At 34.3% G+C, this 23,526-nt stretch overlaps 1 protein-coding gene across 5 annotated transcripts in view; it reads right to left on the minus strand.

Annotated features, from left to right (window-relative positions):
* The window catches only part of LOC126977388 (protein FAM13A-like), a 34,806-nt gene extending 13,124 nt beyond the window's left edge, over nucleotides 1-21,682 (minus strand). The window contains exons 1-7 of one of the 5 annotated variants that reach the window (XM_050826159.1): nucleotides 21,547-21,682; nucleotides 16,180-16,772; nucleotides 12,029-12,112; nucleotides 10,591-10,779; nucleotides 6,988-7,162; nucleotides 2,903-3,036; nucleotides 882-1,163 (exon numbers count right to left, since the gene is read on the minus strand). In XM_050826159.1, the coding sequence (XP_050682116.1) occupies nucleotides 882-1,163; nucleotides 2,903-3,036; nucleotides 6,988-7,162; nucleotides 10,591-10,779; nucleotides 12,029-12,052 (804 nt within the window). In that variant the 5' untranslated portion in view covers nucleotides 12,053-12,112; nucleotides 16,180-16,772; nucleotides 21,547-21,682. Of the gene's footprint in view, nucleotides 1-881; nucleotides 1,164-2,902; nucleotides 3,037-6,987; nucleotides 7,163-10,590; nucleotides 10,852-12,028; nucleotides 12,113-16,179; nucleotides 16,773-21,546 lie in introns of all 5 variants that reach the window. The other 4 variants (XM_050826158.1, XM_050826161.1, XM_050826160.1 and 1 more) reach the window with 4 other exon arrangements.
* Between the last annotated feature and the right edge of the window lie 1,844 nt (nucleotides 21,683-23,526).

Below are 23,526 nucleotides of genomic sequence, written 5' to 3' on the forward strand. Positions count from 1 at the left end.
TAGGCACCTTTACCTTCAAAAATTTGTCATTACTTCTAATTAAATAGTCCTTAGAATGTTTTGGTTCCTAGATATTTCTACATTTAAATGCAAGTGCCGTACCATTTTACTACAAGCGTCCGATTTATATTTTCAATTCGAATTCTAATTTGGTGTTTGATATTTCCATTTCCTACTTTTAGCATTTCAATAATCGATCTATGGACGGTTTTTGCGATGTCGTCTACATATTGAAATGTAGATTCAGGATCGATCGATGGCTGATGAAGAACTTGGATCATTGGATGACATTAGAGATATTGAAATGGTCGTAAATGATGCAATATTTGAAGCTAATTTTAAGGACTAAAAACTTTACAAGAAAATTTAAGAATTACAGATTATAAAAACCTTATACGGCGCCTAAATTGCACGTTGACGATATTAAACGGTCTTTATGGCATTGTGTGGCATTGAATGAAAGAGAGTGTCATGCGATTATGCCACGCCCATTTCGTTGTTTTAAATCGTCTCAATTGAGCACGGGGAAGGGCGCTGGTGTGGAACGCGACTTGAATTGACACTCTGGTTCCTTCTCATGTCCAAGTTACGTCAGTTGGTGCTGGGGCTGCTGCTTCGACTGTCGAAAACAGCTAACGTCGCAAATATATCGGTCTCAGTGAATCTTACATCTTTGTGCCGTTTGGTGTGGGGGAACCAGAGGCGCGGAGAATTCGCGCCATAATAAGGCTACTGGAAACCCAAACGCTAGGAAATGCTGCCAGTATTCTTGGTACACTTCCCCGTAATGATAGATTTAATGTTATGTAATCATATAATTGTAAATATAGTTATAAGATTTGTTTTGTTTGAATTAATATTTATTTATCAATAGTATTTACCTCTTCGATGTCACAAACAAGTTCTGTCATGGGTTTGTCACTTTTAAGAGCTGCATCAAATTTTTCATCTCTCTCCTTCTGTGCCTTAGCGGCTTTAACTTTAAGTGCATATTCCACTGGATCTGTTTTGATACAACGTTTTTCTATTTGAAGTCTCTTCAGAGTTTCGATCATCCGAGTTAGTTGGAGGTCTGTCATTCGGTCACCTGGCGAAATCGCCCGACCATTTTGCACTTCGAAATCATTTTCGTATTTACTAATACTCTTCTTTAGGACTGCAATCTGGCAATTATTTTCGGATTAATAATAATAAATTTTCTGATCTCATAAATTCTTGTAAATTTCTAATTACAAACATATTAAAAACGGTGTAGTTACAACAGATTGCCACATGTGTTGAATATAGATTATGGAATTTGAAGGAGCTCTCGTCGCAATAAAAGCGGTAAAAACGAACTTTTAATATAGCATACAAATTAACAATATTCGCTTGTTCATTAGTTTCGGTCGTTGTCCAAATTAACTATATCAAATAACCACCACCTACTTTTGCTTCAAAGGAAAGTGTTTCTTTTGGGGCAAAGCAGTTGATATCGAAACAACATTTGTTTTAAAAAAAGGGCGATTAGGGCCATCTATAACCTGAATTCTAGAGAATCCCTTAGAAATCACTTTGAACATACCTATAGGTATTTCAACAATAGCATCCCAATTCATTTATAACGATACTTAGTCTGGGCCATAAATACTCTTACGATTAAAAATAAACAAAACATTACATTTGAATTTGGAATCTGTCATTTTTATATGATGTACATTGAGTTTTCTCATTTTGGCGGCAATACATTGTAGAATATTTTGCGATACTAAAATGGAGTGGGGTGATAAAGAGAACCGACTCACTGTGATTGCATTACACAAAGTAGGTATGGAGCCAAATGCAATTTTTAAAACTCTTCATACGCTTGGTATTAGTAAAATGATTGTGTACCGAGCTATTAATAGGTACAATGAGACCTCCTCTGTTTGTGACAGAAAAAGATCTGGCCGTCCACGTAGTGTTCGTACAAAAAAGGGTCAAAGCAGTAAGGGAAATAATTTGAAGAAATCCTGTCCGAAAGCAAAAGATTTTATCTCAAAAAAGCAAAAGATAGGAAATTCTAGAACCATGTCGCCAACACTAAATTTGACTTAGGACTTAGGGACTATACGTATATAAGAGACGTACTGGTGATTTCCTAACTGATTATTTAAAAAAGAATAGGGTGGTACAATCGAAACAACTACTGAAGCGGTACGCAAAGGGAGATCACAGAAAATATTTGTTTTTTTATATTGAGCATCATTTTACCAAACAAAATGACCGTATTTATGCTCAAAGCTCTAAAGAAGCCTCCCAATTAGTCGACAGAGTGCAACGTGGACACTATCCGACTTCAGTGATGGTTTGGTGGGGTATTAGCTATGAAGGAGTGACTGAGCCACCCTTGTGTGTGAAAAAGGTATCAAAACATCGGCACAAGTGTATCAATATATATTCTTGTGAAGGTAGTGAATCCCCTTAACAACACCATGTTCAATAACCATGAATGATCCTTCCAGCAAGACTCGGTGCCGGGTCATAAAGCTCGCAGTCTGGGTTGGAAACGAACGTTTCGGACTTCACCAGAGCTGAAGACTGGCTGTCGTCTAGTCCCGATCTTAATCCGCTGGATTATGATTTATGGTCAGTTTGAGAGAGTACGGCTTGCTCTAAACGCCATAATAATTTGGCTTTGCTAATTTGCCTAAAATAATAAAAAATCCGTACGATTGGCAGTGAAGAATTTTCGCATGGAAAGAGGTCGTGCTTCTATTGATAACTGGCCTCAACGTTTAAAGGACTGTATTGCAGCCAATGGAGACCACTTCGAATAAGCTTTTTTTTATTTTAAAATGTTTTATATTTATCCAATTCTGTTTTCAGATGATAATAAGATCTTCTTTTAAAGGTAAAAAAAAAGGTTCCAAACAATACAAACTTTTTTGTTAATCTTCTCGAGTCTTCGATCAGGGCTGGCCTGTGTCAGTCGTGCCGGCACGCTGCGCTCATCACGCCGTGTGCATTCTGCTTCGTCACGACGACAACTCTGCGAGCGTTCAGGCTCTTCGGAAACTGAAAATATTATGTTTATTTAAGGCCACTATCCCAAGAAATCGCCAAAATAGCGCATAATTTAAACCATTTTTTAACGGTTTATATAAAGCTTATACAAAATAATTATATGTCTATACAACATGAGACAATATGAAACGAAAATTTTATTTTATATTTACATTTCTATCTTTACATTGCGTAAAAACCTCACCAAAGTACCCCTAACTTTAACAGTTCAATCTTGATAAAAATTGTATGAAATATTATTTGTACTGTATACCAATTGTACTTAACATGACATAGTTATGTTATTTTTGTAAAGAATATTGTATTAAGTTTGTAATAAATTAAAAAATACTCTAAATTTTGAATTAAAACAAAAGAGATCTTGTGCGAGAGAGGTCACCTAGCTCCGCTCGATTCCTCAAGGCCATTGGCTCGATCCCTAGCCTTAAGTGAAACTCCTTTAGCCGTGTTGGGCAGTTTTTGATAGGGGAAAATCTTATGGGTTCGCGTCACCGACATGCTCTTATTTTGCGCACGCGATATATAAATAATTAAATAAATTTATAAATATCATTTATTCTTAGACACTTTTTGGATGGGTGAAATCTCGTGTATATCTCATATGTGAAATTGAATGGATCTAGTGAAAAGTTCAATGTGCATATACTGTGCATTGCTGAAATAGTGTTTTTTTTATATATTATTGAAAATATGTTTTAACTTATTTAGTTTAAATTCGTTTACAAATACAATTCTAATATTATCAAAAACGGTGAATGAAAATTTTAGATCAATTATTAGGTTAAAAGTTTATTAAACGAAATACAAGTATTTTTTTGCATTTACGTTAAATTGTTATAATTATAATTACAAATTACACGGGTAAATTTTTCTCTGACGCTCCCTCAGTCGAATCGAGCCGACTTTAATTAGAATGAACGTTACATAGTCGATCGACAAAATTCAGTATCATTGAATACCCCCAAAATAAAGTTCGAAGCGCACCTATTTAAGTTGCCCCTTTAACCACAAATTAAAGTGAATATTAATTAAACACCATCAAATTCAAATTCAAATATTTTTATTCAAAATCACTTATTGAACGTCAAAAACTACCAACCATTCACAATAGACTACCTTTTTTTTATATAAAAATATGGATTACAATGTGATATCGTACAATAAACATTTATAATTAAAGAGCCTGAGGGTGTCATTAAGAAAATCGTTTATGCCATAGTAACCTTTCGCACCCAAACGTTTTTTAAATTTCGTATCACATTTGATTTGTACATTTTCTGGGATCATATTATTCATATTGTAGAAGCATATACATCGCCCAATAAAAGACTTACTCGACTTAACCGATAAGATGTTTATGTTTGTTCGTCGTGTTAACATTATGAATGTCACAGTTCCTAGCAAATTCCTCAATGTGCTTATAAAGTATGAACTTAAAGAACATTATCAAGAATATATTGTGAAGCAACAGTCAAAATGTTTATTTCTTTAAATTTTTCTCTTAATGATTATTTAGGGCCTAGTTTATAAATAGCGCGAATAGCGCTCTTCTGCGCAGCACAAAGATGGTGTTAATATCGGCCGCACTGCCCCTTAGCAATATACCATAGGATATAATACTATGAAAATCACTAAAATATACCAGTGGCGCCGTATCTATGTCAGTTAACTGTCTAATTTTCTTAACCGCATATGCTGCAGAACTAAGCCTATTCGCCAATCCTTCAATATATATCCCCATTGCAATTTGGAATCAACAGTAATGCCAAGAAATATAGCAGATTAGACAGGTTTTACACTCCGTTTAATAAAATATTCGCATCTACATTTTTGACATTTGGCGCGGTAAATTTAATATATTTGGTTTTATGACTATTTAACAATAAGTTATTGGCGCCAAAACCAGTACACGATGTCAGATAGAGCATTGTTTACTTCGTCATACAAAAATTGGTTTCTTTTCACTTTGAATATAAGTGAAGTATCATCCGCAAACAATACCACCTTGTACAAATGATTTAAGTTTTCTTTAGTGTTAATTCCGCCAAAATTTGTTTTTAAAACAATTCGACACGTTTTTCGCCTCTACACGAGGCATCCTCAGGACATGTTGTCTCGCCAAAATCTGGCATCGTGCCATATAATTATGGATTTCCGCAAAGTAACGCCTAATTCAATAAATTTTCCTAATACCTCCTTGTGTTTTTTTTCATCTTAACGGTTGTTATTTTTAGTGATATCCCTGCCCCGCGCCTCTTGGGTTCCGTCCGAGCGCTCTTACCAACTGAGCCAACCGTTCGAGTGTTTTATCGTTCGTAAATCTTGGTATGTCTTGTTCAACTCTCATGTTGTGGCTCCGGCTCTACTTTACAGTTGATAACCTGTTTATCCCTAATAATTGTATATTAGGAAATTGACTAGAGATGTCGCTTTTGCAAATAACACTATCTTACCGACGCTTCGGTATGTAGAAATGCAGTTCATTGAAAGAAAGAAATAAGAAAATTTATTGAATTAGGCGTTACTTTGCGGAAATCCATAATTATACAAATGATTTAAGTTTTCTTTAGTGTTAATTCCGCCAATATTTGTCTTTAATAAAACACAAAAATAACATGTTTAGATTGTTGAATGAACAAACAAATTTAGTCCCAACACCTTTGATACGTATCTCTTCCGGGGGTAATACGTCACAACAGCCGACCAATCACAGCGCGTCATTTCATGGGACGAGGGTATAAAAGAGCGGCTTCCGGCTCATTTCATTTCCCAGCGAACACTCCCTAGGGTGTGCCGCTTGCGCCTCTCTTCCCCGAGAGATGGTCGCCTACGATGAAGGCTTAGAGGGCACACTGCCCAAAGCCAACCTCAGGTGGTGTTTAGTGGGTAGGCACTTAGGTTCTTACGTGAGTCCCACATAACCAACGCAGGCTTAGGCTGTGTTGGTATGCATGAGCATTCACCACCTCCCTCCCTTCGTAATCCCGGAGGGTAGCCCTTTCCCTTTGTCTGGGCGCAAAAAAAAAAAAAAAAAAACTCATTTCATTCAGTCTCGTGCCAGATTTTGGCGAGGCAACACGTCCTGAGGATGCCTCGTGTAGAGGCGAAACACGTGTCGAATTGTTTAAAGACAAATTGGCGGAATTAACACTAAAGAAAACTCAAATCATTTGGATAATGAATAAGTTATAATGTTTCTACTTGTGGGTATACTCAGTGGCCGCATGTTAATAAACAGGTTATTTCTCTTTGTTGCTTGTTATGTCAACTGCCAATTTATAATTGATCCCAAAAAATGCAAATGTTCAATCAATAATAATAGTTCATAAAACTGCTAACAGCCAAGGTTAAATAAGTGACAACTGCGTAAATTATTTTTCATTTCTCATACTCGGAAAGTATTTTTGTTTTGATCTGATTATTGGGTAGAAAATGCTACTTCCCTCCATAGAGAGGGAAAAACTCATACAAATTACTTCCCACCTAAGGGCTGGAATGAACTTTAAAAATAGAACTGCCGTCAGCTGTGTTTTATGTAAAAGAAAAACTAATAAAAAAAATGTTACAGCCATGTGACTTTCTAAACAGCCAGTGTGAACTTAACGCAAATTCTTTGAGCGGAATAAACCGCAACAATTACGCGGTGAGTTCAATATTTAAAATTCAAAAAGTCGACATAAATTGTCCTAATTTGACAATTAATTTTAAATAGGTACTACTAATATTATTACATTTTATCTATGAATAATTTAGATAAACAAATAGTTTTATTTTCCTCATATTCGAAATGAAAAGTAGAGTGTTTAACACGGGTAAAAGAATCAATTCCTACTCGGACTATAGTCGCACTCGGCAATTGATTCTTTCGATCCTCGGTTAACAATCTACTATTTTTAAAGATCTAATTAGAATTGAGAGTTTGTGTTTTGATTCGTAGCGTACCTTCGGGTTTCTGTTGGATGACGTATTCGAAGTTTGGTGGAGTTCCACAGCGAGATTCTTCAGCGGTTAAATGATCGTTTTCCTTGGGCTGTCGCGGAAGGCGGGCCGGCGTTCGTCGCCGCTTGCCAAACTGTGGGCGCCGAGCTCGAGACAGCCTTTCAGCTCGGCGTTCAGACTGCAACAATATTGACAATTGAAAGTTAATCACATATTCACACATACACACAACACACACCCAAAATTATATATAAAATATAGGCTATCCTAGTTTTCCTATTCCACATTCGCACGACACGCCACAAGTTAGAATATCATCGCCACCATCTGGATGTGTGGCGGTCCTCCACAGCGCGGTTTTCAAGGAGCTTTCTTCCTCGTACTACGAAGCTGTGGAATGAGCTTCCTTGTGCGGTGTTTCCGGGACGATACGACATGGGTACCTTCAAAAAAAGCGCGTATAGCTTCCTTAAAGGCCGGCAACGCTCTTGTGATTCCTCTGGTGTTGCAAGAGAATGTGGGCGGCGGTGATCACTTAACACCAGATGATCCGTACGCTCTTTTGTCCTCCTATTCCATAAAAAAAAAGTTTGGGGGTCGAGGGTAATTTTAAGCAAAATTGTATTTTCTTTTTGCAACAAATAAAGATTTATTATTATTATTAATGAAATCAATTATTATAGAAATTAAATTTGTAACCAAATTTTGTGAATTACCCGGGAAGTCTCAGGTTCCGTCCGAGCGCTCTTACTAACTGAGCCAATCGTTCGAGTGACGCATCGTTCATAAAACTTGGTATATCTTGTTCAACTCCTTTTGCCTATGAATAAGTTTAAATTTTTGATGAAAATTGCAGAGTCACCTCTATGTGATTCATGTGGAATAATTGAGAATTTTGAACACTTATTATATGAATGTGTCCGATTTCAGTCTAGTAGAGACGAAATTGTAGCACTTAAGTATTTGAACAGATTTGATACGGGCATGTTTGTTAATATCCTTGCCCGTCCTGCATCTAAGGATGCCATAAGGCTGTTTGAAACCATAAGCAGTTCAACAAATAAGAATTTGTTGAACTGTATAACTTGCTTTTCCTATTATTAACTTCTTTTTGTTTTGTATGTTAAGTTAAAAAAAATTGTTTTTTTTTTTTTGTTTTAGTGTTAATGTACTTAGATTATAATTTAGCTGACATGTACATATATATGATGTATCAATTTCTATTCTCATGATCTCGACATTCTCGATAGTTTAGATAACGAATGACTATGGATGGAAAATGTTTTTTTCCTCGTCTTCACACCACGGGTTTTACTGCACCTTAAATAAGAAGTAGTTCCGTAAAATGGCCTAAAGATATATAATTATTAATAAGTTAAAATGAATAATTGGTTACAAATTTAATTTGTATAATTAATTCCAGAAACGAGGGATATCACTTTAAAAATAAACAAATGTTTTTTAATTTTGAGACATTGGCCATTGAGAAACATAGAAGTAATTTCATTTGCTAATAAATTCTTGGCGTTTAAAAATATGAATGGTACTTTTTCATATAGAAATCACAAAGAAAATCAAAGAATAAAAAGCGGCCAAGTGCGAGTCGGACCCACCCATGAAGGGTTCCGTAGTAGCAAGTAACATAATATTAAAGTTTGGAAGTGTCTCTCGCACGGCGTTACGCACGAAAACTGCTAGCACAGTTCGCCGCTATTTTTTGACGTCACAATCTATCTAGACGTATAAATTATCCATTGTACCAATGTATACCAGTGGGAGACTCCATTGCACAGGATGCCGGCTAGATTATGGGTACCACAACGGCGCCTATTTCTGCCGTGAGGCAGTAATGTGTAAGCATTACTGTGTTTCGGTCTGAAGGGCGCCGTAGCTAGTGAAATTACTGGGCAAATGAGACTTAACATCTTATGTCTCAAGGTGACGAGCGCAGTTGTAGAGCCGATCAGAATTTTTGGGGATTTTCAAGAATCCTGAACGGCACTGCATTGTAATGATCAGGGCGTAGCAATTACCATCCGCTGAACGTACTGGTCATCTCGTACCTTATTTTCATAAAAAAAAAATGCTGAACCGATTTTAAACGATCAACGATTAACAATAGTTGCTCAACTAAAATTGACCCATGTGAACAAGTTTATCAATACAAATTATTTAAGTTTTCTTTAGTGTTAATTCCGCCAATATTCGTCCTTAAAACAATTCGACACGCGTTTCGCCTCCACACGAGGCATCCTCAGGACGTGTTGTCTCGCCAAAATCTGGCACGAGACTCATGCCAGAGTCTCGTGCCAGATTTTGGCGAAACGCGTGTCGAATTGTTTTAAGGACGAATATTGGCGGAATTAACACTAAAGAAAACTTAAATAATTTGTATAATTATGGATTTCCGCAAAGTAACGCCTTATTCAATAAAAGTTTATCAATATTATGAATTGAGTAGGTAGTAGGTAGGTAGTATATACACCAATACATAGAGCTAATAAACAAGACAATAATGGATGTCGAAGTTAATTATTGGGAATGATTGTAATGTTATTGATTCTTGTTGTAAAATTATTGTTCAATACAAGATCAATAAGAAGACTAACAGGGCCCGATTAGGTAGCAAGAGTAGCAATTGCTACAGAGGCCCCACGTCAAACGGGGCCCCTCGTATGCGTTTCACCTTCGCTTCGCCTGCTACTTGTTTTGTTTGATTTTTATTAATTATTAATTAATCATTGGTAGATATTTATATAGATTTCGATTACTTGGATATGAATCCAAAAAGTAATTTATAGAATATATGTTTCTCTGTAAAAAAAAGTCCGGCAAAACGCAAAAAATATTGTATTTACTTTCTTATAAGTGGGAGCAAATGGGTAAGATACTCACGTGATGGGGAGTTGTAAGGATGGGCCCATAGACATCCGCAACAACAGGTGTCAAGAGATGCGTTGCTCGCCTTTAAGGTGATAGTATGCTCTTTTATTGAAGGTCCCTTAGTCGTATCGGTTCGGGGAAACAGCAGCCGGTAATTGATTCCACAAAGTGGCTGTACTAGGCAAGAAATTTCATGCAAAAATCTCGGTTGTGGAATGCTAGATGTTTACGTTATGCGGGTGGCGTAAATCAGCCGCTAGAATCAACCCACAGCTTCTCTGAGCACTCCCCGTAATAAATACGGTAAAAGATTCAGAGAGAACCCACATAACTATGCAATGCCAAAGAATCAAGCCGATCGGAGATGACTTGATCGTCGATGTTTCTAGCCGCTCTTCGTTGCATGTGGTCAGGTTGATACATTCTTACACTATTATGTAGGCATTCATTTTCATATATACATTGTAAATATTTAAGAGTTTTAGTCATTTAAAAAATAATACATAATAAAAGTATCTTAATATAAATAATTAAACGAGCAATGAGTTTCTTGACGATTTTTTTCAAATGTTAACTTAATAAGTAAACGATTAGAAGTTTCAGAATTACTGAACATATTTGATCTTATACAATTATTTTTATTGCCTTTTTTAAATATCGGGCGATTGTTTGACTTGGCCTTATTTAAATAATATAATATAACATAGATAAAATATCACGAACCTCAAGTCTGTTGTAGTCTTGCAATGGCGGCGGCGGTGGTGGGGGGAGCCGCTCTTCACTGTGCGGTCGTCGTTCTTTCCGTTCATGCGCACAGCCCGAATCACGACGCTCCCGTCTTTTTCGGACCTCTCGCTCACACTCGGGGGCTGCCATATTCTCTGTTTCTCTTTCCCTCTCTTGCTCGCAGTTCTGCGCAGGCCACCCGTTTCCGGATAAAACAATTGGACGGTCGCTTGAGCAGTCGGACGGAGTGCCAACACCCTAACGTGATTCGGATGATGTGTTAATATGTATGTAGCAAGCCTTATGCCAGTGTTCAAGTAAAATGCATTTGTAAATTATACAATGAGCGATTTCCATAATATAATAAATGAAAGTGAATTATAATTTAAATCAGAAGCATAATATATTAGTTGGTGCTCTCTAATGCTTAATGATATTATGTTAAGCAAAGTCACACTTCGGAAACCGATGTAAAAGGCTACTGGGAGACGATGAAAAATCTATAAAATCTAAACTAGTGCTTCTATCATGAGTTTGCCTCACAAAGGTGCAGAAGAGACAGGGCCGGATTAAGAGGAACCGGGGCTACAGCCCCGGGGCCCCCACATAACAGACGCCACCACAATAGAGTCTTCGGGAAAAAAAAATCAAATTCGGACTTTTCCTTTATATTTGCGAAAATTCTTGTTGCTGATTATATTTATATATTTGTCAAATAACAAAATAATCTATACTTGGATTCTAAATTATTTATTGTAAGACTCGACAAAAAAAATTGTCTTTTAAAATAAACAATTTTTATCTGGGATCTGGAAAAAGATTTGCAGCCAAGGGCCTCCACTTCTGTGTTGCCCCCAAGTCTCCGGACCTCTGAATTTGGCATTGAGTAGTGAAATGGTTAATAGGAAACTAACGCATCCTAAGTAAGACGCATAAGAGTACTGGTTAGGATGCGTTAGGTATTTTTTGTTAAGAGCAAGACACCTCTCAAACCTGGGCCCCGGGAATTCAAGAGTGTGTAGACCCTGTAACAGTGCAGATAAAACCCCATTGCATATTTTATTCGAAAGTTCGAGATTTGTCAGCTTAAGTATATATAAGAATTTATGATAGGAGTCAAATTAACCAGTGAGCTATAGTTTTCAGTGGAAATAGACGACATTGCAGTGCGACAGCGCTACCCCAGAACTGTATCAAGCCACTTTTCAAACCATATCCATAATTTCAAATTGATTCACGTGACTCAAGTTTCGTGGTCAGATTTCGTGTCAAATTAAAATAAAAAGTTTTTATTTTCTGAGAATTTTCGGAGTCTGCACATCTTGGGTGTAAAACTCATGATAGGCACATGATGATCAAAGCGTAAGTAAAACTTGAGTAATTTTGATTGCACCATGTTCGTAAAAGGCATAAAACAATCCCACACCCTATGTACCTGGTATCTTCCCACGACAACCATTTTCGCTTCTCAATAATACTATGCAAATCACCAATATCCAAATGATGCCGATATGAGATTCTGAAATTAAATTATTTCTAGTGTGTTTGATGGACTTTTGCTTCTCTTTAAAATGCCACTAAGCAGTACGTGAAAACGTTAATAACGGAATGAAAATATAAAATCTTAAAAAATATTTGTTATTTAACTTAATATAAATATACTATTTACTATGATAAAATACTATTGGCATTAATTCGATATTGTGTTATGTATATAAATCTCGCAAATTAATTTATAGACATTCGGTATATTATTAAAGCGCTGCGCGTGACCAGAAGGCGTCCTAATTGGGACGCATTTTGACAGTAAGTAACATTTGCTTGCATAAAGTTTGACGGAAACAAGTACTAGGTTTCTTCTTTGTGTAGTTAATCAATCAATAATTAATTTTATGGCTAGACGTAAAAAACTAATCAAGACATCTGCTCGTGTCTGTCAATTAAAAGTGTTTTGCACTTTCCGGTTGTTTTGTAAGTACAGAATATTATCCGGACCACCGGACGGGGTTTAGGATGACGTCATTACTCGAGTCTCTAGTTTACATTAAAAATCTATACAGCATTGCACTATAATGGTAATATTGATTGAGATTATACACGGGTAGTGCTACTTGACTGCAATCATAAAAAAATAAATTAAAAAAATAATTTACTTAATAAAATTTCCATAATATCATTTCGGAACAACCTATAATCTAGTATCCGCGCGTTAGGCGATAATGTAGGCGTTCAGAACTCGAAGGTGAGGAGCACCCACGTAAGGCAAAAACATACAAAAAAGTAAGAAATAAGTAAAGCTGTTTTTCATTTGTTTTTCGATATACATATTTTAAAATTTAATTACAAAAAAAAAAAGGGAAACGCAGGCCGCAAAAGATAATTGTGACGTTTATAGATCTAATGCAGGATAGCACAACATTTCAATATGGGAATTTTGATGTCAAAGATGCACCTCGCCCTAGTCGGATAAAATAGAAGCCATTTTTGAAAAAGTGGAACAAAACGGCATATCAGTAGTTCCAACCAAAATACAAACGAATTTACATAATACTGTTTGAAAATCTAGTTACACAAAAACTCGCATGTTTGTGTGCCACACCAGCTCACCGAGAGAAGGAACCTAACCTAACCTGACGTTTGCTATGAAACTAATTTGCGATTCATTATTGAGACGTAATAAAGCGGAACCGATATTGAAAAGATTGATAACTTGTGGTAAAAACTTAGATGACGTACGACAAGGATGTCCGAAAAAGCTGTCGTGATCAAAGGTCGGTCAAACTCCACAGACTGAGGCAAAACCTGGTTTAACATAACAATAAAGTAATGTCATATGCATAGTGGGATTTGAAGGGCAGAGTAAAACTATCTATTATTCGGATCTCTACAGCCGTTCTTCTCAGGTTTGAGGCATACTTTTTCGAATGGGTGGTAGTTTTTGACTTTCAATGCGTCATATTATATCCTATTTTGAATAAAAATATTTGAATTTGAATTGGATTAAAGTAAAAAGTTGAGAGAAAGTGGCCGAAATTGATCAATAGAAAGGGTGAAGTCTTTCATCACGATAACGCTAGATCACACATATTTGTAGCAACTTAGCAAAAATTTGAAGTTTTGCTGGGAAAATAATTATCTGGGTGGGATTTGTTAAAGCATTTGCCATACAGCCCTGACTATGCACCTTCAGATTTCCAACTGTTTAAGTCCCTTCAGAATTATTTAGACAGGATCAGGTTAACACCAAAGGAAAAATGGCAAAATTACTTGTCATGTCTTTTGTAAAAGTCCAAAAATTTCTACAGAAAGGGGTCATGTCACTACTTACAATATATGTAAAGAGAATAACTACTATGTAATACTAATTCCTTAACATGACACTTGAGAAAGATTGGAATGTCTTGGTGAAGTGTAACCTAAAAAGAGTGATTAACATTTAATATTCGAAATTTAGAAAAAATAATATATAAGCTTTATATGTTGTTTTTTTCATTAAAGAGAAAAACGCAATTAGGTTTTTCTTTCATCCTCTTAAGTGTGATGATATTATCATTATAAAAAAAATACACATAATTTATAATAAACTCTAATTTAATGTAAAATGAGTTGAAACGTTTCCCCCGTCCTGATTTATAAAATTAAGGTCAGTTAGTGTACGAGGAACACAGGGGAAAGAGGAACACGAGATCGTAACTCATAAACTATAGAATTTAACTCTATGGTGTATCAGTCGATAAAACAACACGGTAAAACTAATCAAACGGTTGGTAACAGATGTCGCTACGATGTTCCACAGCGGAAAAAAATTGTGTAACATTTTGGCAGTTGTAAAGTTTAAGAATACAAGTTGGCTGCATGACTTGTATTCGCGCCAAAATATTGGAAATTATAGTGCTAAAGATATTTTCAATGAAAATATACTAAGACATAACGTTGAGTTTTATTTTTACTTTGATATTCTAGACCAAAACCTGTAAATAATATAAGTTTCACCAATTTCAAAATCATAACCTCAAAAAACTTAGTTAGGGTAAGAAAAACGGTACTTACGGGGAAAGAGAAACAGTATGTTCCTCTTTGCCGATATCAGGGGTGATAAACATTATGATATTTTAATAATTTCTAATAACATAATGACAAAATTGTCCCTGTTGGTTTTGTTCTCAGTTGACAAATTTATTTTTCAGGGCAATTATGACGAAAATTTATATAAAAAAATCTAATAGGGCCGCCTATACTCAAGAACATTTAAAAGATGCTGTTCATAAGAAATAGACTGATTCGAAATATTGATCTCTTTATATGGTGCCATTGCTTATTTATTGTAGCTTATTAACGATGGCGACGTTTATTTAGTTTTTATTTTCATTACTTGTACGAGACTGATTAATGCTATCTTATAACAATTAGACTGAGGGACTAAAATACATGCAATATATTGATTTCTAAGGATACATATCTATCATAAAGTTTATAGTCTAGATTAACCTAATATTAATTAAGTCATTGGATAACATTTTTGAAGATTAATATTGATTGTTAAAAGTTTTTGATGTTTGATTTGTCCACCGTGAGAGAGAGGGTGGGTGGTTTTTACTTTTGATTAGCTTTTCTTTTCAAAATTACAGACAGACACTTCAATTTTTATTTATTTGTTAGTTTTATTTATTATTTTTATTAGTATAGATTATGCGTACTTTGAATAATAATTTGAAGAAAAATAATTTGAAAAACTAACGACTTTTTATTTTTAGTTTGTTATCCCTGAATGACCCTGATTTGAGCCTATATGTTTCACTTACCCCGAATTTGGTATTTCTTTATTTTCTTGGAAACTGTGCCTTATTACAATTACTTTGAGATCTAATTCGATTGAATAAGCGTTACTGAATAAGTAGCAGAAGGTAAATTAAAATAAACACGACATTCTCGGGAGATACGATGAGTGTTCCTCTTACCCCAAATGTGGGGGAAGAGAAACGTTAGCACAACCTAATCGATTTTGGTCGATACTGCCGTAAGTATTCAATGTAGCGTTATGGTTTTTAAATAATAGAAAGTAGATAAACAAAGGCAACTTAAATGTATCTCAAAATTCTTATAACACATTATCTGTTTTCCCTAGAGCTCGACACATCTAGCTAAAAATAAAGTATGTTCCTCTTACCCTACCTGACCTTATAAGAATGTACAAATGTTTTATTTTTCTGGTTATATTGGCAGTAACGTTATAAATGTCTATAAGACCTTTCTCAGAATGTTATTATTATGTATTGACCCACCCGTAGGTCCGTCTAGAGCTTGATTAGCAATCGAGGCATAATATTATAAACATACAGCTACATAGAATATTATTATATTATAATAAGACTATTAATAATTTAAATATGAAATAATTTGAATAACCGATCAATGCTTGTTACTTAATAATTTCTAAACTGAATGTCAAAACGGGCAGCTAATAACTAATAACAGAGAGCTGTAAGATAAGTATTTTAACCATTTTACATTTGATATATTGTGTTTATGTTTATACCTATTTAAGCTAAAAATCTAGTTGAAATTTTTAGTTTATAATTTACTTACAATGCAGTTTCTTGCAGCGCCTACTATTGAATTAAAAACTCTGGATATGCTGTCCCAACTTCGACTTGCCAGGGTCGTTCTAGTGCCCAGGTCTGGGCAGCACCCGTTCAAATAATCCACAACCAATCACAAAACAGTATGGCTTTTTATCCTTTTATATAAAACAAAATAAATGAACGAAAACGGAACGGGTACTCTGATACGAGCTCCGTTATGGCGGCAAACTAATTCTTAATACTAATATAGTGTCAGACACCAAAATCAAACAGTCTATTTTATAATCTCGCAGGTTTGCCTCGACATATCGCGGTCCCGGCACATACTGGCACCACAACACCACTCTGTTACGTAATTGTTCTTCAAAACCTATGGTTGCTTCAAAAAGTGCGTTGAAACCAATCTGTAATTTAGCATTGATAGTTCACTTCAGATATTTAGAGCTGTCTTCCTCCTAACACTTTGACGGGCACGATATCATTGTTGTATTGATATCGATGTGTTCGATAAGATTTAAAGATTTATTTTAATTGTCTTCTATGGTGCTGGACATCTTGGTAAGCGGACACTTGTCACTGACTCTTAGAAAGTTCAATCTGAAACAAGAAAAAACCCAAGAATGATTTGATGTATAATTATTTAACTTTTATTTAAACATGTTTGATGTGAGACTTTGCAAACTGTTTTTATCTTCTAATAGTGTAAAATATTATTCTTTGATAATGTGTTTTGGCTTGAGTTGTGTGATTCGTTACTGCCTTTAAGCAATAGTAATAAGTAAAAAAAACTGACGTGCCTCCACATTATACATCACAAACTTTCTTGCTGAAGCTGGTTTTTAAAACATTTTAAATACAACTTTTCGACCGAATTCCCTAAAGATTGTAGTGACTCAAAAAAATTCAAAAACTTTTATTCAAATAAAATCTTATTTTTTTACAATTCAGAGAATTGATATAATTGTTTATCTGTCTTAAATGGTGGATATTTTATTGGCTTCTTGGCTGTAAGGTTTTACGAAAGGTCTTTCAACATCTGATGCCGGTGTGGCGTTTATTCGACACATATTTAAAGTTTGAAAGAAATCAGATAACGCCGTAGGAATCTTCTGTGATCTTTCGAAAGAATTTGATTGCGTAGACCATTGTACTTTTGTCCGTAAACTCAAATATTCTGGTATAAAAAGCAAACCATTTGATCTTGTTACTTCATACTTCTCTAATAGAACCCAGAACGTAGTAATTAATAATGAACATTCATAAGGAGTTTTAGTGCCGATGGGCGTGCCTCAGGGTTCAACCTTAAGACCCATCTTATTCCTCGTCTATATTAATGATTTGCGATTTGTAACCTTGAATAAATGTAATTGTATATATTGTTCTTATCTCAAACTGTTCTTTTCATTATTAATTCAAATTATTGTTAGACATTCACAGAATTAAGATAAAATAAACCAGTCCTTGGAAAACAGATTTAAATGGTTCAATCAGTATAAGTCACTTAACGCGAGTGAAACAAAATAAATTGAATTCCCAACCAAATGCAAAAAAAAGTATTAAGAAGTATAATATTAAATGAGGAACCTTTAAAACTCGTTTCTTGGAATAGTTTTAGATGAAAACTACAATGGGGCACTCATATTGATTTCGGCTAGAGGGGGTCAAAATCCATATGAAACTTTCTATTCCCTTTTTATTATCGAAAAATATTCTATAATAATGTCATATTTTTACATAATAAAGCCTGGTTTGCATCATATTAGTTGATATAGTAAAGGTTGAAGTTAGATTTAACGATAACAGTAACGCTGACTTTAACATTGACTGCGGAATGTATTGCACCATCGTCTTCCTGGTCATAGTTAAAGTTAAATTTAAAAAGTGAAACATCAAGTCAACATACAATATTTATTTGAAACTAAGTAACGCTATTTAGCTATTTAACATTAACAATAGCTTCAATCCGGTGAAGATTGGACGGTTCCAGTTAACATTTAAAGTTATGACGTCATAAAAAAATTGCCAAATGGTGCAACATATTTTTTGCTTAACCGGTACTTTAACATGTTTGTTATTGCTAAAATTTGTTGTTGCAACCCAGCCTAGCTGTGTATCAATTTTGAAACGAAATCGAAAGGAAAGTGAAGATTATAGAAGTGCTCTTTTAAATCCACAATTTGTCCACAAAACAACTCTGAACTCAACAGATTAAAATACTCTGCTAAAAAGCCGAGTATATAAATTGCCTGTTACCGCAAAACTGCATTTTCATGTCGCTTTCCATCCTTTTTGTACACCCGGATATAATATAACAAACTGGTCCAGCTATGTACATTTAAAGAGCACTCCATCTTCATGGCTAAAAAGCTTCAAATTATCTATTATATATGGAAACCGAAAATCTTCTTAAGATACAATCCTAGCAAATACACAATACACACACTTTCACCCACACATACACGTAATTAATACTTGTATAATAATTACTTTTAGTCTTATTTCTGTATTTGTTAAATTAAGTTTTAGTAATCAGCAGTAATGTTGTCACTAGCCGCTTGTATATTTTTGTTTTAATTCTACTATTTCCCCCACGAGACAGGCAACGCCTAGTGTGGACGTCAGCATAAAATGTTACTTTGAACAATATGTAAAGTGCAAATTAAATGAATTTGTATTTTTTTTGTATGAATACATTTACCAGTACGGTCCTGGTATGGTAATTAAGTGTACCATCCACTAAAGCCAAAATCCTTCGTCGCATAGTGCAAACAGTTGTCAAAGTTTTATCGCAATTACTGGTATGGAATACAATAAAACTGTGTTAAAAATTCCTTAAAATAAAGCAGCGCCATCTATCCAAAGCTGTACGGACTAAGGAGTAAGTGTTTTTATTCAAGTATATTAATTATTAATTCTGAATGTAGGTACGTACCAGTACGTTAACAACATAACTATATCAAGTTGAAAATTAGAGGGGCAATCCAACCATTGTTCACAATTTCAAGTCCTTTCAGTGCTGATTGCACGTTTCGTACTCGTTTCGTGTTGTATGTAAATCTCTACAGTATTAAAAAAGGCCGCCAAGAGCGAGTCGGAGTCGCTCATAATGGGTTACGTATCATCATATTAGATACATAAAATATATCTACTCACAGTCTTACACACAAACACACACATTGACATCTAGGTTCTTAAAAGAAACAAAAGAGGGCGTGATTACAATATACAATATAAAGAACAATGGCGAAATTTTACCTGACTATAGGAATAACTGTCTAAGGTTAGGATGGTTACAAAAAAAAACTTCATAGATAAATTGACTTGTTAGATAAAATTGTATTGCAAAAGGAACCGGGGAAATAAATAAAATATTTATTTCATTTTCACATTATATGCTGTCACAACTATGAAATCATATCCATTTTAGGTTACATCAAGGAAAGCTATCTGTCAATATGACTGACAGCGATGGGAGAATGATCAATGAGTATATATACCTGTCACCTATGCCTAATACTAATAATACCTATCAATTATAGTTACCGCTGTTGTGTTGTTTTCTTTATATTAATAAGTAGTTTATATTTTACCTGGCTTGGTTTTGGACTTGAATAATATCTTTCTCGCGTTTTAAACTCTGAACCTCATTTTGAATTACTTCTGCTCTCCATTACCGGACTATGATATGCTCCACGATTTGGTCTAACGTACGCTGTTTATATAACAATAAACAAAATAAAATATTTTGCTTGTTTAATTTACTGCTACCTACTTCTACAAAATAAGAACTTGGATTGAGGAAAAGACATTAGGAAACTAGGTACTTATTTTACCAGTTTTTTAAAATTACAAAAATGGAAGTACTTAGTTTAAAAGCCGAGCCTTAAAATCGGGCGTAGGTTAGGTACACTTTAGAAGTACCTACCTACGACTATGGATTGCGGATTTGACTTTCCTCTTATAAAATTACTTATAAAGCTATGGACGACCAACTCTGGTTTGTTGAAAATAAACTGTTATTACCATTGCATCAAGTAACAAGTTTCCATTTTATCATAATATAATAGGTAATCAGAGTTGTTGACCGTAGACAGTTTAGTAATTAGGTATTAATTAACTATTTGCCTATGGTTACTAGTTCCTATCCTTAAAGAATTCAATTCCCGGTTCTAAATTAAAAATGAATTATGTCAGTAGATGCAGAAAATTATAGAAAATTAATTAGTACACGTCAGTTCTTGAGACGCTACCATTCAATTTCAAATATTTTGTAGTATGGAACTTCGCCATTGTTCTTTGTCAATTTGGATTTGGCATTAATTATTTATTGATGTGAACAGAATGTCGCAATTTCAGCTGTCCACAGCCCGGTGACAGACAGACACACAGACAACGGAGCAATAGCAATAGCTGAACTAGGTACGTAAAAAGCGAGTGATCACTTACAGTCAAAATTTTTATGACTTACCTCCATAAAAAATAAACACTAACTATAATTTCTTTTCTTTTAAGTGTTATTTACATTAAAAAACGTAGACTGTATTAAGAATTTGTTAGTTAGTCAGTTAATTGATTGTTAAATTAGTATTTTACCAACACAGCAGCGGGAAACCATACGCAAATACACAAAAAAACATCAGACCATACATTGAAGGTCATTTCTTTAACATCAGTATTTCTCTCGATATTTTGGATAGTACATTCACACACTTAATACAAGTAAAAAATGAAGATCAAATTATAAATTAATATTATTATTAATACTATTAAATCCGTTTTTATTTTTATTTAAAATAATAATGCTTAACGTTAAACTTTCACTACTAGTAGTAGTAGTAAGACTTTAGGGACGAATCTTATAAATAAACTGTACTTAATCAACAATATTTGATTGATGAATAATAAAGTAAACAGAGAAAATTGGAAGAGGATAGACGTATGCTTTTGACCTGGTTTTGCTAGCGTTCGCTGATACCGAGGGCGTGTCAGCCTTAACTGAAATTCTTTGTACGGAGATTATTTTGTAGAACAGCTGTATTTATTACTGACATTTCTTAATATTAAGCTTGCTCCAAGCATCCAATATAATATTATGAAATCGCAATATTAAACAACAGATACATATTTTACTTTTGTAAAAAAAATATTCAAGTTAAGTAATCCATAAACGTATTAATAAAAGGAGTAAAAAAGATTAGATATTTCATTGCCTTAACGAATGATCGTGATTCCAATTAGAGTATTTTTCCGTATCATATTCTAGCAAGGTCGTGGAAAGCACAAACTGAATCATCACAGACAAGGAAATATGAATGCAAAAGCAAAGATTTGCAATAATATAATGAATATATACAATTGTACGAATGCTTACCTGAAATTATTGATGTTTTTTAGTTCAAGGTTGATAAATGAAAACAAGGAAGTAATAAACGGTGTAATGGCGACGCGCCCGCGATACAAAATGGCGGCAATGAGTGTCTGAACACGACCGCCCTGCAAGAGTAACTGAACGGAGGTAGGTTGGGCGGCAGACGTTGTAGGGATGTAAGCTGGTGTCGATGGTATACAAATCTTATTAAGTAGAGCTAAATATAGCCACCACGTTAAAACCTATTCTCATTTTAAATTAATAACATTGTTATACTAAGTATTAAGTATAGTATAAATTTACTCTATGCATCTATTTCTCAACGCCAATTTTATGGTAATGAGTACAAAAGGCATTTATTTATTTTTTCCTTTAGAATTCTTTTTGATGTCATTTCTAATAACTACTAGATACTACTACCGCTTCGGAAACAAATGGCACTCTGAGAGAGAAGAAGCGGCGCAAGAAACTCTCCCAGCATTATTTTTTTTGCGCTCTTTTCAATAAAAATATACAATATCGTACAATCATTTCTATCGCTATAAAATAATCACAATATAGTCCCAGGCTGTCCAATCATTTAAATATTCAGCAGTGGAGTAATAGGATTTGCGACAGAGCCATTTTTTTTATAAAACATTTAAATTTATTTATAGATAATGCCTGAAGTGTCTGGGATATTATTATAGAAGTGTATACATTTACCCTTAAAGCTATTATGTATCTTATGAAGCCTACTAGAATTAGTTACAAGCAATCCCTTATTTCTAGTGTTATAATAATGAAAATCACTATTAAGAGCAAAAAGATGACTTTTTTGTGAACGTATATTAAATTTTCATAAATGTACTGACAATGAACAGTCATAATATTTTACAATGTAAGTTCGACGACCTATGACTGACCTGTCTACTGAGCTAGAGATGCCGGGTTCGAATCCCGGTATACACATTTATATGATGAATATGGATGTTTGTTTCCGAATCACGGATGTTTAAATGTATTTTTGTATGTTTAAGAATATTTTATTAAATATATCCTTGACTTGTACGCATAGTACATACAGGCCATAGCCTGTTACGAGGCATACCTCGTTTGGAGCAAGTTAATTTTTGATAAATGTTTGTCAATATATGTACATATAAAGTGTGTCAGTATATATATAATATATTATATTATTAACTACACTATTACACAATATTAATATCAACTTACTTATAAGCTGTAGTTATAACTAAATAGCGTCAAAATAGTCTACTTCAACGAATTTCGAAAATCATGATTGTAGGATTTCGCTTGACGATCGATGGAACCAAAGGTTTATTTTATATTGATTGAAATTTTTGAGCATTAATAAATAATTATGCGATTCTGATTTTTGCGGCCATTCATTTATTAATTATTTGAAGAATGTTTTGTTTATTATTATTGGAACAGTGTGTATCAATTAATAATGGACTCTTGGGAATCACAACGAAGCGTCGCCGGTTTTAACTGGTGAGCCCCATGCAGCTTGTAATAAAATAATATTTCAGGCTTCCAATATTATTTCTATCGACCACACATAGCGCCCTCCCTATAGACGTAAACAATGAAATCGCACGCGTTTCCCAAGCCGGCCGGTTCAATTTAATATTACACAGAGATGTTGAATAAGAGCTTTGAAACGCTTTATTGAATAACTGCAGCGAACTACACGCCCACATTATATTAAATAAAACTTAATAAAAACTGAAAAGTAATTAAATTTACCCGCTGCTTTCAAACATGTTTATAAATAGTTAATTATTTTCTTCTCAATTCATGTTGTATTTGTATGCTTAGTAGCGGTAATTAATGAATATAACAAGCTATTTAATAATTTGTGATGTTTTATACTTGCTACTACGATTTAACTAGTTTAATGATTTATTATAAGAGTACAAAGGATCATTTGAATTTTCACTACCTTTCACATTTGTAGAAGTTATTATACCTAGAGTG

The sequence above is a fragment of the Leptidea sinapis genome, chromosome 45, assembly GCF_905404315.1.
Source record: "Leptidea sinapis chromosome 45, ilLepSina1.1, whole genome shotgun sequence".
Taxonomy (NCBI): domain Eukaryota; kingdom Metazoa; phylum Arthropoda; class Insecta; order Lepidoptera; family Pieridae; genus Leptidea; species Leptidea sinapis.